This window comes from Gossypium raimondii, chromosome 9 (genome assembly GCF_025698545.1).
Source record: "Gossypium raimondii isolate GPD5lz chromosome 9, ASM2569854v1, whole genome shotgun sequence".
NCBI classification, from domain to species: Eukaryota; Viridiplantae; Streptophyta; class Magnoliopsida; order Malvales; family Malvaceae; genus Gossypium; species Gossypium raimondii.
This window is the reverse complement of record NC_068573.1, coordinates 4,149,349-4,164,711: the sequence shown is the minus strand read 5'-3', so window position 1 is coordinate 4,164,711 and position 15,363 is coordinate 4,149,349. Positions and strand designations below refer to the sequence as shown.

The following is a 15,363-nucleotide window of genomic DNA, read 5'->3' as shown; positions in this document are numbered from 1 at the left end:
GGAAAATGGGCACATGGAATTCTTGGTATGCACTGTCATATGTTGTATATCTAACAATTTTTTATTTGAATTTGGTGTGTTGTTTTGGGTCCTTATGTTTCTCAACCTCTCTAATTTTGGAAAATTAAAAATTATAATTTGATAGCTTTGGATACAATATAATAATGTAACGTGGATTATTAATGATTCAATAGATATGTAAATATTAATATCGCAATATCTTAATTCCATATTTAGATTAAAAATATCATCACATATTCCTTCTTCTTTTTTCAATTCTTAATTTTTATTTTATTACATTTTTAGTATATTTAGTATTATTTTTACATGCGTTTAGTAATAAACTAACTCAATTGGCAGGAAAAATTTCCGTTTATTTCAAAGATATTTTATTTTTATAAGAGTTTTTTACTCGTTTTTTAATTTCAAATTTAAATTTATACAAATTATTTTTTATTTTATGTCTAACGGTTGTATCAAGCAATTTCCCAAAAATCATGTCTAATTACCCATAAAAAGTCACTTCCGATTTAAAGAACTCACATGCATAAGTCTGCATAAAAGTATATTCTATGAATATATGCAATGAAACATATTAATGATATTGAAAATGGGATAATTGCAAGTTTTATCCCAATATTTTAATAAAATTGTTAATACGATACTTATACTTTTTGTCTTGTCTTTTGATACTCCATCCTATTAAAATGTGTTATAATTTAACAGGGTCTAGCGATACGTAATATTGTTGTTCAAAGGAAAGAGGCAGGGGACAGGGATTTGAGAAAAAATTTCCCTTTTAAAAAGTGAAACGAAACATAAATAAGGATTTCTTTTTATTGTTATAAAAGTTTTGTTTTTGCTCACATGGCATTATTTACAGGGAAAAATTTAAATGATGAAATCAAGGGATTTGAAAATAATTATACCAAATATATTTTAAATGCAAAATAAAAACATTAATAAGCCTTTAAAGTGTTTGGTCGGAAACCATTTAATATTAATCAATATCATAATTAAAATTAAAAACAACTATCTATTTAGTCATCCGAGTTTACTCGCGCTCCTATTTTGGTCACTCATTTAAAAAAATTGTTATTTTAGTCACTTTACCGTTATATGCCTTTGGTCACCAAACGAAATGTTGATGTGATAGTCTTTTGATTGGTACAATAACAAATTTAGCCCTTAACACTTTGCATATTTTGTCAACTTAGTCCTAATTCTAAAAAAATTCAACAAATTTAACCATCAATATTTGCACATTTTATTAATTTAGTCCAAATTCTAAAAATCTAAAAAAATTGTAATTTTAAAAACTTGAAAATATATATTATTTATTATATAAAGATATAAAATATAAAATATTAAAAAAATAATTACATTATAACTTTTAAATCATCTTCGGCCATTAAAAGTTAGGCCTATAAGATTGTAACACGCGTTAAAATAATGTAAATATATTTTAATTTTTTTGATAATGTAAAAATAATTACATTATAACTTTTATATTTTATGTCTTTTTATAAAATAAATAATATATATTTTCAAGTTTTAAAATTATAATTTTTTGATTTTTAGAATTTGGACGAAATTGACAAAATGTGTAAATATTGAGAGTTAAATTTGTTGAATCTTTAGAATTAGGATCAATTTGACAGAATGTGCAAAGTGTTAAAAGGCTAAATTTATTAGTAAACCAATCAAAATATGGTGACCAAAGGCATTTAACAGATAGAGTAATTAAAATTGACAACTTATCTAATCGAGTGACTAAAATAACAAATTCTTAAAATAAGTGACCAATATAAAAATGTGAGTAAACTTGAGTGATTAAATAAGTAGTTTACCTTAAAAACAATAACAAATTTATTAAAACCAAAGAAAAACATCATCACCTTTCAATCAATTAAACGACGGTGGTTTTAGAAAATTTTGTAATAACTTTAAGATGCTTGATTGTAATATGACTTATCATTAAACTCAATTCTTATTAATCTAAACAATTTGTGATTGAAGATCCTTCGCTCCAAAGATCGGGTCTTTTATTTTCTAATTTATAACACATAAAAATAATTTATTTCTTTATAAATTTAGTAAAATTATATAATTTATGAAACCTTATCTTTTAAATAAATATAATTGAACTAATTTAACAAATATCCATCGCCTCCACTAAAAAAATATTTATTTATATAAAGACTTACGATGATTTACTTATAAAACATGTAATTGAGTCAATCCCATCTATGAAAAGCCCATTTATTTTACAGAAAATAAATATTATTTTGAAATTTTTTATATTTTTCACATTTTGATTAATTCAGAAAATAATAAGATTTAAGCCTGAGCCATTATGGTTTTCATCAAACATTTATCTTATAAAAGAATAAATATTATTTTAGAATTTTTATATTTTTATATTTTGATAAATTAAAAATAAATAAATTCTCATAATAAAACCATATTTTTATATTAATTTTATATAGTTTTTAATATAGATTGTGTCAAAATTATCTCTCATGGTGAAAAAAAGGGAAACCCTCGTCGAATACTTATTTTTCTATTTACAAAATTTAAAAACTAAAATTTTATTTAAAAATTACCAAATTTTTATCACTCAAAATCCTAGCGAAATTAACTAAAGGTGGATTCTGGTTAGGACTTAAGAACTTTAAAATTTTATTACGTTTTAGTTATTTACATTATCGTTTTGTTACGAAGTGGTCACTTTACCGTTAAGTTCCGTTACCTTTTTAACGGCGATCCTAATGGGTTTTAAATGTCAACGTAGATGTCCTACGTGGCAGTCTAAATTAAAACCCAAGTTGGCATTTAAAGCATATTTGGACTGCTACGTAGGGCTGCTGTTAGGGAGGTAACGGAGTTTAACGTAGAGTGATCACTTCGTAACAAAACGATAAGGTAAATTACTAAAATATAATCTGAGGCAAACAAAAGTGACTATTTTTATAATTTACCCAAGTTTTAATTAAATCTTTAAAAAATTAAATCTTTTTTTAACTAAAGTCTTGAAATTTATTTATAAATTTTCATAAAATCTCTAAATTTTTGAAAATTGCAACTAAAATCATCAAAAAAAATTTAACCCTGCTGCCCGGCAGTGAATTTAACATTCCTTTTTTTGTTATTGCTTTTTCTTTTACAAGGCCAGGACTCATATTTGCCGTATATACTAAAAACTCCATTATTCGAGACTAGACCCTAGTTGTTTTTTCTTCTTTAGAGGAACAAAAATTGTGGAGTAAAAACCCACATTGAATGCCACGCGATGTGGTGTTGTGAGCCATTGTCTCCGCCTGCTCCCTGCTTACTCTTCCTTGAGTTAATGCTCTTGCTGTCATCTTTTGACTCTTTGGCATGGAAGTAATTGGAACTTTTATGTTTTGGAAGGCTACCCTTTTACACCTTTCACGTCAGCATCCTCTCTCTCACTCCCTCTTTTCTATATATGCAAACCAGGACCAACTAATCCGTTGCCTTAGACCCTAGTCTTAAAAGTTTCCAAGAAGAAAATAATAATAATAATAATAATAATAATAACAATAAAGAAATGGGGAGACCACCTTGTTGTGACAAAGCTGGTTTGAAGAAAGGTCCATGGACTCCTGAAGAAGATATCATCTTGGTATCTTATATTCAACAACATGGTCCTGGGAATTGGAGGGCTGTTCCTACAAATACAGGTTATTGGCTTAATTTGATTTTCCATTTTTCAGCTACATTCAAAATTTTGTAGTATTGAAATTCTTAATCTTTGTTTGCTTCTGGTTTCTTGATTTCCAGGGTTGCTTAGATGTAGCAAGAGTTGCAGGCTTAGATGGACTAATTACTTAAGGCCTGGGATTAAAAGGGGAAACTTTACAGATCATGAAGAGAAATTGATAATCCACCTTCAAGCTCTTTTAGGCAACAGGTATAATCTAAGAACTCATATTATGTAAACTTTTATCTGTGGGGTTTTATGAATAAGTGGGGCATTCAATATTGTGCAGATGGGCTGCAATAGCTTCTTACCTTCCTCAAAGAACTGACAATGACATTAAAAACTATTGGAACACTCACTTGAAGAAGAAGCTGAAGAAGATCAATGGCAGTGAAAGTTATTCTAGAGAAGGGTTTTCATCAGAAAAACACCAAATTTCAAGAGGCCAATGGGAGAGAAAGTTGCAGACTGATATCCAAATGGCTAAACAGGCTTTATCTGATGCATTGTCACCAGATAAATCAAGTGGTTTAGCTTCAAAACCAAGAGGATATGCATCAAGCACTGAGAATATAGCTAAGTTACTGAAGAAATGGATGAGAAATCCACCAAAACCTGCTTCAAGTGATAATATGGGAGGGATTGGGACTCCATGGAAGGAAAATAAAAGCAGCAACAGCATTGAAATGTCTGAGGTTTTTGAGTCATTGGATGTGTTTGAATCATTTGATTCTTCAAATTCTGATTTCTCACAATCTCTGTCACCTGATCAGGCAAGGCTTTTCCAAGATGAAAGTAAACCAGATGTGAATGAACTAGGGCAACTCACATTGCTTGAGAAATGGCTTTTTGATGATGGTGCAAATCAAGGGAAAGATGACCAGCTTAGTGATATCAAACTAGATGGAAATGCTATTTTTTTCTAAAAATGAAACGGGGGAATTCTTTTACAGACTTTTTTTTGGTGGATTCTTTTGGTCTTAGCTTATTTTTTTTTGCTATAGATCTTGTTCAATGAAGCTATCTTGCATTCGAATTATCAGATGAATTAGGTTCGTGTGATTCAACTTTTGATGATTTAATTATCATATTTTACAGAAATTGACATTTAAGCTATGTAAGTTAAAAATTCAACTTTTTACTTTTTTTAATTTAAAATTTTAGTTGAATCATTATAGATGTTAATTTCTCTTATAATTTATCAACTTAGCATCTTTTAAATATATATTTTAAATTGTAAAAGTGCATGGACTAAATCTCAAATTTTATCAAAGTACATAAACTAACAACATAGTTTAACCTTTAATGGATTATTACTATTAAATTCAAAGAAAAAAAGTTAATAACACCTTTTAAGTGACATAATTGATAAATGTTTTCCATCATTGAGATAAATCTTAAAATTATATATAACCTTGGTTTAACGTGTAATTAATTATATATATAAAATTTTAATTTGATCCAATTCTCACAAATTATTAATACAATTATTTATATAGATTTTATATATTGCATACATAAATACTTATATTTATCTAATATAAAATAGACTGATATATTTATTTCTTTAAATGTGTATGATTGAATCAAAATTAAAATATCATGTTTACATTTAAACCACAATCAAAGTTTCATATATATAATCACACCAAATTAAAGTTCATGTATTAAACTACATATAGAATCAAAGTTCTTATATAATTTTGAGATTTATCCCAAATATAATTAGAGTAAAGGTGGCAAATAATGAAGTGGGCTAGAACTTTGTTTTAAGAACTTATTGTGAAGTATATAATATTGAGGAAACTTTTGATGCATATATTCGCAATAATGATAACTAGTATGGTTCTTACTTGTGCTTTGTGCTGGGTTGATTTTTTAATTAAATTATAGAGTAAAAATTTAAATGTTATTTTATGCTCGAGTTCTTATACTCTTCATATATTTGGAATTTAATCTCTATACTTTTATTTTTAGGAATTTAAGTCTATTTGTTAACACCGTTAAAATCTTTATGTTAAATTTATTGGTGTGACATTTTGAAATTAAAAAAAAGCCTCCCTTGATATCCATGTAGCAAAAATGATATTCTAATTGACTTGAATATTTAATAGAGAATTTTAATCGGTGCTAACAATTTTAAAATTCACCTCAACATTTTAATCGAATAAAATATTTAGACTAACTAATGAGACTATAAAAATTGAGACACCAAATTATGTTAAAATTAAAGTATAGAGATTAAATCTCAAATATGAGTAAAATATAGAGATCAAAACTAAAATTTAACCATTCTTATATAATCTTTAAAAAAGTAGATGGATTAGAATTGAAATTTAGCCATTATTTTCTCATGTCAAAAGAAAAGAAAATAAGAAATGGACATGTGTCCAAATAAAAGTAACTGAAGTTATCAATAGAAAATGGGTCAGAAAGAGATGGGAAGGTTTTGCAAAGGACCAACTGAGTGGACCAAAACAAGAGCGAACATGGTGGGTCATGAGTAGAGTATTGGGCCGATATAGAACAGGCAGGGAGAGGATCCAGCATCATCAGCTGATGCAAACGAACCACTCTTAATGATTCCTAGAATGATGCCAATCGCTTACAATAAAATATTGCATTCTAAATAAAGAGAATTAAGTGAGATGACGATGGTCTCTTTTACTTTAATTAGTGGCCGAGGGTTTAATTCTCGTCTTGATAATGAAACAACTTTAAAACTTGTGGCCAACATCTACTCCTTAATGGACTTACAAAATATAAATGATTAGTTATTGAGTTTACTCCGATAGATACCTTGATAACTAAAAAAACTAATGCATTTTAGTACGATTTATTACAACAATTTTATATAAGGATTGCTGTAACCTTCTTCAAATTATTATGAATGAATTTCAGAGTTTTCTCTTCTCTTCTCTTCTCAAATTATTCTCATTTCCTTAAACTTTACTTTGTTTAAAATTCTTAATATATTTTTAATTTTTTAATAATTTATTAATCAAATTTATCGTATTAGTTAAACTGATGATATGACTAAGTCAATTACCAATCCGATTCTAAAAACATTGTTTAAAAAGCAATAAGAAGGATTCTCCATCAAAATAGTCTTCATTCTCCATATAGGAAGCTTTTTCGATCTACATAGAGGTGGTAGACATTTACATAACGTTCAAGAACTGGAACATGAGATACAGTAGGGCAACTTTTGCCTTTGTGAGGTTCACAAGAGGATGGCATGAAGAAAGCTACGAAGTTTGGTAATAATGGGTTGATGAATGGTTCATATTCTCCGATTGGATTATCTTAAGTCTTTATATTTTTTAAATTTCGAAATTTTAATCTTGACATAAAAAATAGTCGTTAATTCTTTAATTGGAATTTTAGTGAGTAATATATGAAAATAATATGCTGACATGACTATATTATAGTAGAACTTAATAAATTTAAAAGTTATCATTTGATGAGGAATGATATTTTAAAATTCAAAAGTAGAGAAAATAAAATGATCAAATTAAAATATAAAGACTAAATTTATAAGTTTCATAGGGACTAATGACAGAATTTAACCAATTCAATAAATATATGATGAATTTCAAACTTTTCATTATCGTACCAACGAATATTTTGATTAAAAATGTAGTGAAGTTGCATCAATCAACAGCAAGTTTCTATCTTCATATCAAGATTTCCATATTTAATCTCAATTATTGGGTTGTGTTGGTAAAATTGGAGAGTCGATGTCACTTTGCTATATCACAATGTTTTCTAATTAATTATGTGATTAGAAGGATAAGATACCTTTTTTTTTCATCACCCAAAACGACACCAAATCAGTAGACATTTTACATCGGGGCATCACTAGTTGGGTAGGCTTAGTCACTGGCAAATGTGTCCATCATTTCAACATCTTCTTACGCCAGTTCTTTATTTCTTTAAAAAAATACTTCTAACTCCAAAAGTTCTTTTGGAAGAAAAGCTGTGCGGAATAAACTGCTTTTGGTTGAAATTTTTAGTTTTTCAGAAGTACTCTTCAAAAGCACTTCTAAAAAGGAGAAGCTAAAAATTTTAGCTTTTCCTCTCTCAAAAGCACTTTTGGTGCTTAATTATTTTTTCACCCCTCCAATAATATAATACTTTCTTTTTTTTCTTGGTACTTAATTACAAATATGTTAAAATCATTAATTAAAAATAAAAAATATTTTTTAAAATACTAATTACAAATATTTAATGGTTATATTTAAATATTTAAAATATAGTTTATATATTCTAATTAAATTTTATAAATAATTAATATTTATTACTTAAAATATTTAAAATTTATATTTCATATATTAAAATATTAACAACAAGTTATAATAATTTTTTATATTCTTACTAAAATATAATAATATTAACTAATTTAAATATTATTTAAATGCATATTTGTTACTTGATAATAACATGTCTAAAATGGACATTTTATTTCTCAAAAACACTTTTTGACAATGCTAAACACTCAAATTTTAAACTAAACTTTTAAAAGCACTTCTCAAAACACTTTTCAAAAGTATTTTTCACAACACTTCTCAAAAGCACTTTTCCACAGTATTTTTAAAATCACAATCATATACGTATGTCTTTATATATAAATCACATATCCATCCAATAAAATCTTGGTATTTTTTTGTAAAACCCAATAAAATTAATTAATTCAATCTTAGTTTAATTGACATCGATATAATTTTAATACAATAAGACATGAGTTTAAATGCGCTGAAGTGTATTATCCTTTAATTTAAGAGTTATGGAGGGGTTATAAATAAAGGCTAGTTTGACAATGCTTTTGAAAAATGACGTGGAAAAGTGACGTGGAAAAGTACTTTTGAGAAGTGCTTTTGAAAAGTTTAGTTTAAAATTTGAGTATTTAGCATTACTCTCAAAAAGTGCTTTTGAGAAATAAAATGTCCATTTTAGATATATTATTATCAAGTAACAAATATACATTTAAATAATATTTAAATTAGTTAATATTATTATATTTTAGTAAAATATAAAAAATTATTATAACTTGTTGTTAATATTTTAATATATGAAATATAAATTTAATTTTAAATATTTAAATATAACCATTAAATATTTGTAATTAGTATTTTAAAAATATTTTTATTTTTAATTAATAATTTTAACACATTTGTAATTAAGCACCAAAAAGAAAAAAAAGAGGGGAAAGTATTATGTTATTGGATGGGTGAAAAAATAATTAAGTACTAAAAGTGCTTTTGGGAGAGAAAAAGCTAAAAATTTTAACTTCTACTTTTCAGAAGTGTTTTTGAAAAGCACTTCAAAAAAGCTAAAAATTTCAGCTAAAAGCAGCTTGTTTAGCACAACTTTTCTTTCAAATGTACTTTTAGAGCCAGAAGTGTTTTTTTTAAGCACTGTAGAACAGGCTCTAATTCTAAGCATTGTATCAAAAAATAAAATATAGGAATCGTAATTCTACACTTAAATGAAAAGAAGTAATTCAAAAAAAAAAATTCAACAAAATTAAAAATTCTTTTAACATTTTCGAGACAATCTTCCTTTGCTCTTAATTGTTACATCCCAAAATATGTAGTATTAGTTAATTTAATAAATCCTAAAACAATTTTCTTTTAAAAATAATTATTTTGTTCATAATATGATAAAAAAGAGTATAGTCAAACACACGTGATTATAAAAAAAAAAACCATAAGGCTTTATGAATTAAGCTTATTGTTGTTAAAAGATATTTTATATAAAAGTTAAAATAAGCGTATATATTTTTCGAAAATGAGGAATTTAGTTTCTATATTTGTATTTTGGGAATTTAGTTATTTTATTTTTAAATTTTCAAATTTAAATTAATTATATTTTTAATTATATAGTTATCAAGTGAGTAATTTTTTAATTTCAAAATTTCACAATAAAAATTTAACAAAAAAATTGAACTTTAATTTTAAAAATTGAAAAATAGAGATATTAAATTCCAAATTTTGAAAAATATACATAAATGGGGCAATTTACCAAAAAAGCCATTTTTTTCAAAATTTACCAAAATGGGCCGATTTTTTGATTATTTACCGGAATGGTCCATTTTTCGGGAAATCGCGTCCACGTCGTAGCGATATCGAGTGCGATGTCAGACATCGCGTCCACGTCGGTAGCGACTGGCGGCGTGGAAGGAAATCGCGTCCTTGAGGGAGCGATTTCCTTCCACGTCGGCAGTCGCTACCGACGTGGACGCGATGTCGCGCCACAAGATGAATAGTACCCTAACGGTCAAAATTTGACCGTTAGCCCCCCAACGGTAAAAAAAAAAACTATAAATACCCCCACCCCTTTTTTTTTCACAAACAAATCCTATCTAATATTTCCTCTCTAATCCTCTCAATTTCCTTTCAAAATTCTCTCAATTTTTTTCCAAAATTCTCTCAAACCCATATTTAATTTCAATTTCCTCTCAATTTCCTTCCAAAATTCTCTCAAATCCATATTTAATTTCAATTTCCCCTCAATTTCATTTTTTAAAATAATTTTTAATTTTTTATATTTTTTAAAATAATTTTAAATTTTTTATATTTTTATCAATGGCGGATCATTGATTCGTCTTGATAGGAATCACATATCGGTGGAACAAATGAAAATGATAAGTATTAAATTTAATTTTTAAATATTATTTAAGATTTTTTTATTTATGTATTTTTAGATAATTATTAATTTATTATTTGTAATAAAAGTCGGCAGATCGGGTATTGGAATGCAATATCCGGAATATGCATGCTCCTCCATCACCGTTAGTAGAGAACTACCTACGGGAAGCGGGTTTTTGGCACGTGGCGACGGTAGGCCGGGGATGCAAGTTGGACCCGAAACTGATTAGTGCGTTGATCGAGAGGTGGAGACCTGAGACGCACACATTCCATCTTCCATGTGGAGAGTGCACTATCAATCTAGAAGATGTCAGTCTGCAGTTGGGATTGCCGGTGGGCGGGCACCCAGTCACCGGGTCTGCCCAATCTAGCAATTGGGAGGCAGCGTGCTATGAGCTTTTGGGCGCTATTCCGGATAAAATGGATGGAGGTAAGGTCGAGATGGGCTGGTTACGTGCCACCTTCCCCGATCCGAATGTAAATTCAACCGAAATTGAAAGAATCCGATATGCTCGATCATACATTCTTTAAATAATTAGAGGTTATCTGATGCCCGACATGTCACGGAGCCGTGTACATCTAAGGTGGCTGCTAAAACTCGTTGATTTTAGAGGAGCCGGTGAATTTAGTTGGGGGTCTGCCGTCTTGGCAATATTATATCGGGAGATGTGCGGGGTGACGCGACTGAGGAGAGCAAACATCGGAGGTTGCCTGTCACTACTGCAATCATGGGCACGGTTTCGCTTTCCATTTCTATGTCCTCGAGTGAACCACCCATATACATTCCCACTCGTAACGAGGTAAAATTTATATTACATTTTGAAATTATTATGTAGATTTTGTAAGAATAAAAGTATGCCAAAATTTTATTTAATTAGGTGGAACCTGTTGGATCGCCGGCACCCCTATGGCGCAGCGGAAAAATTTAATAATCGGCGACCCTAACCACGGATCCATGTGTGAGGAACGAATCGGGGTGAAAAGGGTTACGAAATTACCTAATGCTGTTCTGAGTAGATAGCAACTTCTCAACAACGTGTAGTCTGATCTACAGTTGAACTAAGCCGCAATCTATCGTGACTCCGACCTCTACGTGATCCACCCAGTTGACTACGAACGGAAGAAATCCCCAAAACAGTTTTGAGAGTGAATTTTCTTTGACGGTTGCTAGACCAAAACAAAGAAAAACAGGATACTTATATCCTTATTATTTATTTTTTAGGGTTTTTATTTATGAATTAAAATAAATATAATAATATTTTAAATCGAAAATTATAATTACATTAATTATAATATAATTTCGGTAAACCATATATTTATTTGATTTCATATGCTAACCTCATTATGTGTACAATAACCTTGTACATAATGTGTTGGAAATCAAATTAAATTAATTCTATAATTAAATTAATTCAAGTGACACCTAAAAACAATACCAAGTATGGTTTATTCCGTTCATTTTAACTATAGGGTGTGACCCTGTAGGTTCTTGTAACGTTAGCAGTAATACTAGAACGATTCCAATGTTGCAAACAATGAGTGGCATCTAGCAATGCATCATTGCTACCTAAGTCACAAGAGATCATGATTCGACATAACCTGTTATGATTAACCTTTTATGTAATAATCCTTAAGTCCTTTATCTCTGGATTGGACACAAGTCATGGAATAGTCACACTTGTATAGTCCATTCCATGTTCCTTGATATTTTAAGCAGACTACGATATACAAATAAGTATGACACCTCATATCAACTTATTTGAGCATGGCCATGCATTTCTAGTCTCACTTAATCAAGTGGCCTAAGATATTACTCCCATTATGTAGGAGGGACTTATTCTATATCGACCAACCATATCCCTCTACATCGATTGTGGTATATTCAACACCAGCCTTTATAGAACAACCAGTTACGGTGTACGTTTGACTGTATCAAAATATACTACTCACGATGTTGGGATTATGATGATCTAAAGTCTGAGGATCATATATATATTAATCACTATGAGTAATGTCGTGACAATTACATAATAATCTAAGAAACATACTCATAATGGGTCAGTCTAATATGTTGTTCTCTAACACACATATTCATGCATCGATTCTGATATTCCATATCAATGATAACTCTTTATCATCAATCAACTACATGTTAGTCTTAATGCATTATTGTTGTCCTATCCAACAATAATACTTGACTAAGGATCTTTTAAGAATAATCATATTATTCTTAGGACATTATTAGAAAATAGTTTATTTATATACACAGAAAAGAAACTGAAATAATAATGGTAACGCCTTATATTAATAGACATGATAAATCAAGTATGTTATTACAACCACCTAATGATTGATCTTTGGGCATACTCTAACAGAACCATCCGGCAAGTTATCGTGGATTACCGTCTGAACTTGAAGATATACGGCTTCTATTGGAGCAACGGTCGGAAGCAGAAGTAAGTATTATTGCAAATAGATATTTCCATACATTCGCTAGTTGATTGATATTTAGTATTTAGTATTATGTATATAACTAATATTTCTATCATGTTCATATAGTTTCAATGGACACCATACGAGGATCCGACAATTTGGGCAGTAATCCCGGAAGAGTTTTTACAAAATCCGAACGCTTGGCACGCAAAAGTGGTGTTGATCAACTATGCAACCGTGGAGCCCCACCAGACAGACAGAGTGCTACGACAGTTTGGATGTAGACAACTGATTCCTACGGACCCTAAGGTGTTTGACGATCACCACAAAATCGACCTTCGGCTATTAGGTACGGATTGGCCTAGATACTGGTCCGAGTACACGGAAATGTGGGAAATCGGCTTGAATATCTATCTACTCGGGAACAAATCATCGTTCTGGAGTTAGCGTGCGTTCCAGAATACATGCCATGGTTTAGGATCCATGGCAAGCCGTATTTACTTACGCCAGAGGAGAGGCAGCGGCAAATACGTGTCGGAAGGGAAATGCGCGGGCCTCTAAATCCAAGACGAGAAGACTACGAAGGCAGCCCCTCAACGAGGCCCAGGCAGTCACCCGACACATCATCAGCGGCCATGCAATCACCGTCCCCAACGAGAGCACCGACGCAGTCACCTGACGCAGCAATTCAATAGATGATACCCACGCAACCGCCTTTCCCTATGATGCCAGGTGTGTTTCCTAGCCCTTATATGTACCCTAACCCTTACATGTATCCTTTTCCGAATCCTATGGCAGGTTAGAGCCAAATGCCCGGTTCAGCTCCATTTCCTGTTATGCCGAGCGGACCGCCGATATCTACGCCAGCGGCGAAGGAGGGATCGCAAGGGGGGCTGTTGGGGAGCTCTCCTTTTTACCAATCACCACTAATGTATGACTTTCAAACACCGTCGCCGTTCATGATGCAAACACCTCCACATACAATATTCTTTGAAGGTGGATCATCGTCCCAAGTCCGACAACCAGATGCTGAATCGGAAGAACCACAATCACCACCGGAGGAAGAACAACCGCCACTGGAAGCTAGAGGCAGGAGGAATCCAGTGCGTAACCGTCGACGGCCGCCATGTGGAACCGAATCCCCCGGGCATGGACATTGATTGCCGTATTTAAATTTATTATTTGATGTAATAAAATAGAAGTTTATTTGATGTAATACGCATAGAAATTTTTTCGAGTTATTTTGATATTATTTAATGTAATAAAATAGAAGTTTATTTGATATAATAGGCATAGAATGTTTTCGAGTTATTTTGATATTATTTGATTAAAACCCTAACCTAACTTAATTAAAAACCCTAACCCTAACCTAATTTAATTAAAACCCTAACCATAACCTAATTTAATTAAAACCCTAACCCTAATCTAATTTAATTAAAACCCTAACCATAACCTAACTTAATTAAAAACCCTAACCCTAACCTAACTTAATTAAAACCTTAACCCTAACTTAATTTAAATAAAACCCTAACCATAACCTAATTTAATTAAAACCCTAACCCTAACCTAACTTAATTAAAAACCCTAACCATAACACAATTTAATTAAAAACCCTAACCTTAACCTAATTTAATTAAAAACCTAACCCTAACTTAACTTAATTAAAACCCTAACCTAACCTAATTTAATTGAAAACCCTAACCATAACCTAATTTAATTAAAACCCTAACCATAACCTAACTTAATTAAAAACCCTAACCCTAACTTAACTTAATTAAAAACCCTAACCCTAATCTAACTTAATTTAAAACCCTAACCATAACCTAATTTAATTAAAGACCCTAACCCTAACCTAACTTAATTAAAAACCCTAACTCTAACCTAATTTAATTAAAAACCCTAACCATAACATAATTTAATTAAAAACCCTAACTCTAACCTAATTTAATTTAAAACCCTAACCCTAACCTAACTTAATTAAAAACCCTAACCCTAACCCTAACCGCCATGTAGAACCGAATCCCCCGGGCATAGACATTGATTGCCGTATTTAAATTTATTATTTGATGTAATAAAATAGAAGTTTATTTGATGTAATACGCATAGAAATTTTTTCGAGTTATTTTGATATTATTTGATGTAATAAAATAGAAGTTTATTTGATATAATAGACATATAAATGTTTTCGAGTTATTTTGATATTATTTGATTAAAAATCCTAACCTAACTTAATTAAAAACCCTAACCCTAACCTAATTTAATTAAAACCTAACCATAACCTAATTTAATTAATAACCCTAACCTAACCTAATTTAATTAAAAATCCTAACCCTAACCTAATTTAATTAAAAACCTTAATCATAACCTAACTTAATTAAAACCCTAACCCTAACCTAACTTAATTAAAACCCTAACCCTAACTTAACTTAATTAAAACCCTAACCTAATTTAATTTAAAACCCTAACCATAACCTAATTTAATTAAAAACCCTAACCCTAACCTAAATTAAAAACCTAACCTAACCTAATTTAATTGAAAACCCTAACCATAAC

At 29.9% G+C, this 15,363-nt stretch overlaps 1 protein-coding gene across 1 annotated transcript; it reads left to right on the top strand.

Moving 5' to 3' along the window:
• Positions 1–3,475: 3,475 nt before the first annotated feature.
• Positions 3,476–4,836, top strand: LOC105798191 (myb-related protein 306). The gene is made up of 3 exons (XM_012628168.2): positions 3,476–3,707; positions 3,808–3,937; positions 4,017–4,836. Exons 1-3 carry the CDS (start codon positions 3,575–3,577, stop codon positions 4,651–4,653), a joined length of 900 nt encoding a protein of 299 aa, XP_012483622.1. The 5' UTR covers positions 3,476–3,574; the 3' UTR covers positions 4,654–4,836.
• The last annotated feature ends 10,527 nt before the right edge of the window (positions 4,837–15,363 follow it).

Coding starts and splice junctions, on each gene's coding strand:
- LOC105798191 (XM_012628168.2), top strand. CDS start 3,575: ATGGGGAGACCACCTTGTTGTGACAAAGCTGGTTTGAAGAAAGGTCCA. Junction 3,708..3,807: donor GGCTGTTCCTACAAATACAG/GTTATTGGCTTA, acceptor CTTGATTTCCAG/GGTTGCTTAGATGTAGCAAG. Junction 3,938..4,016: donor CAAGCTCTTTTAGGCAACAG/GTATAATCTAAG, acceptor AATATTGTGCAG/ATGGGCTGCAATAGCTTCTT.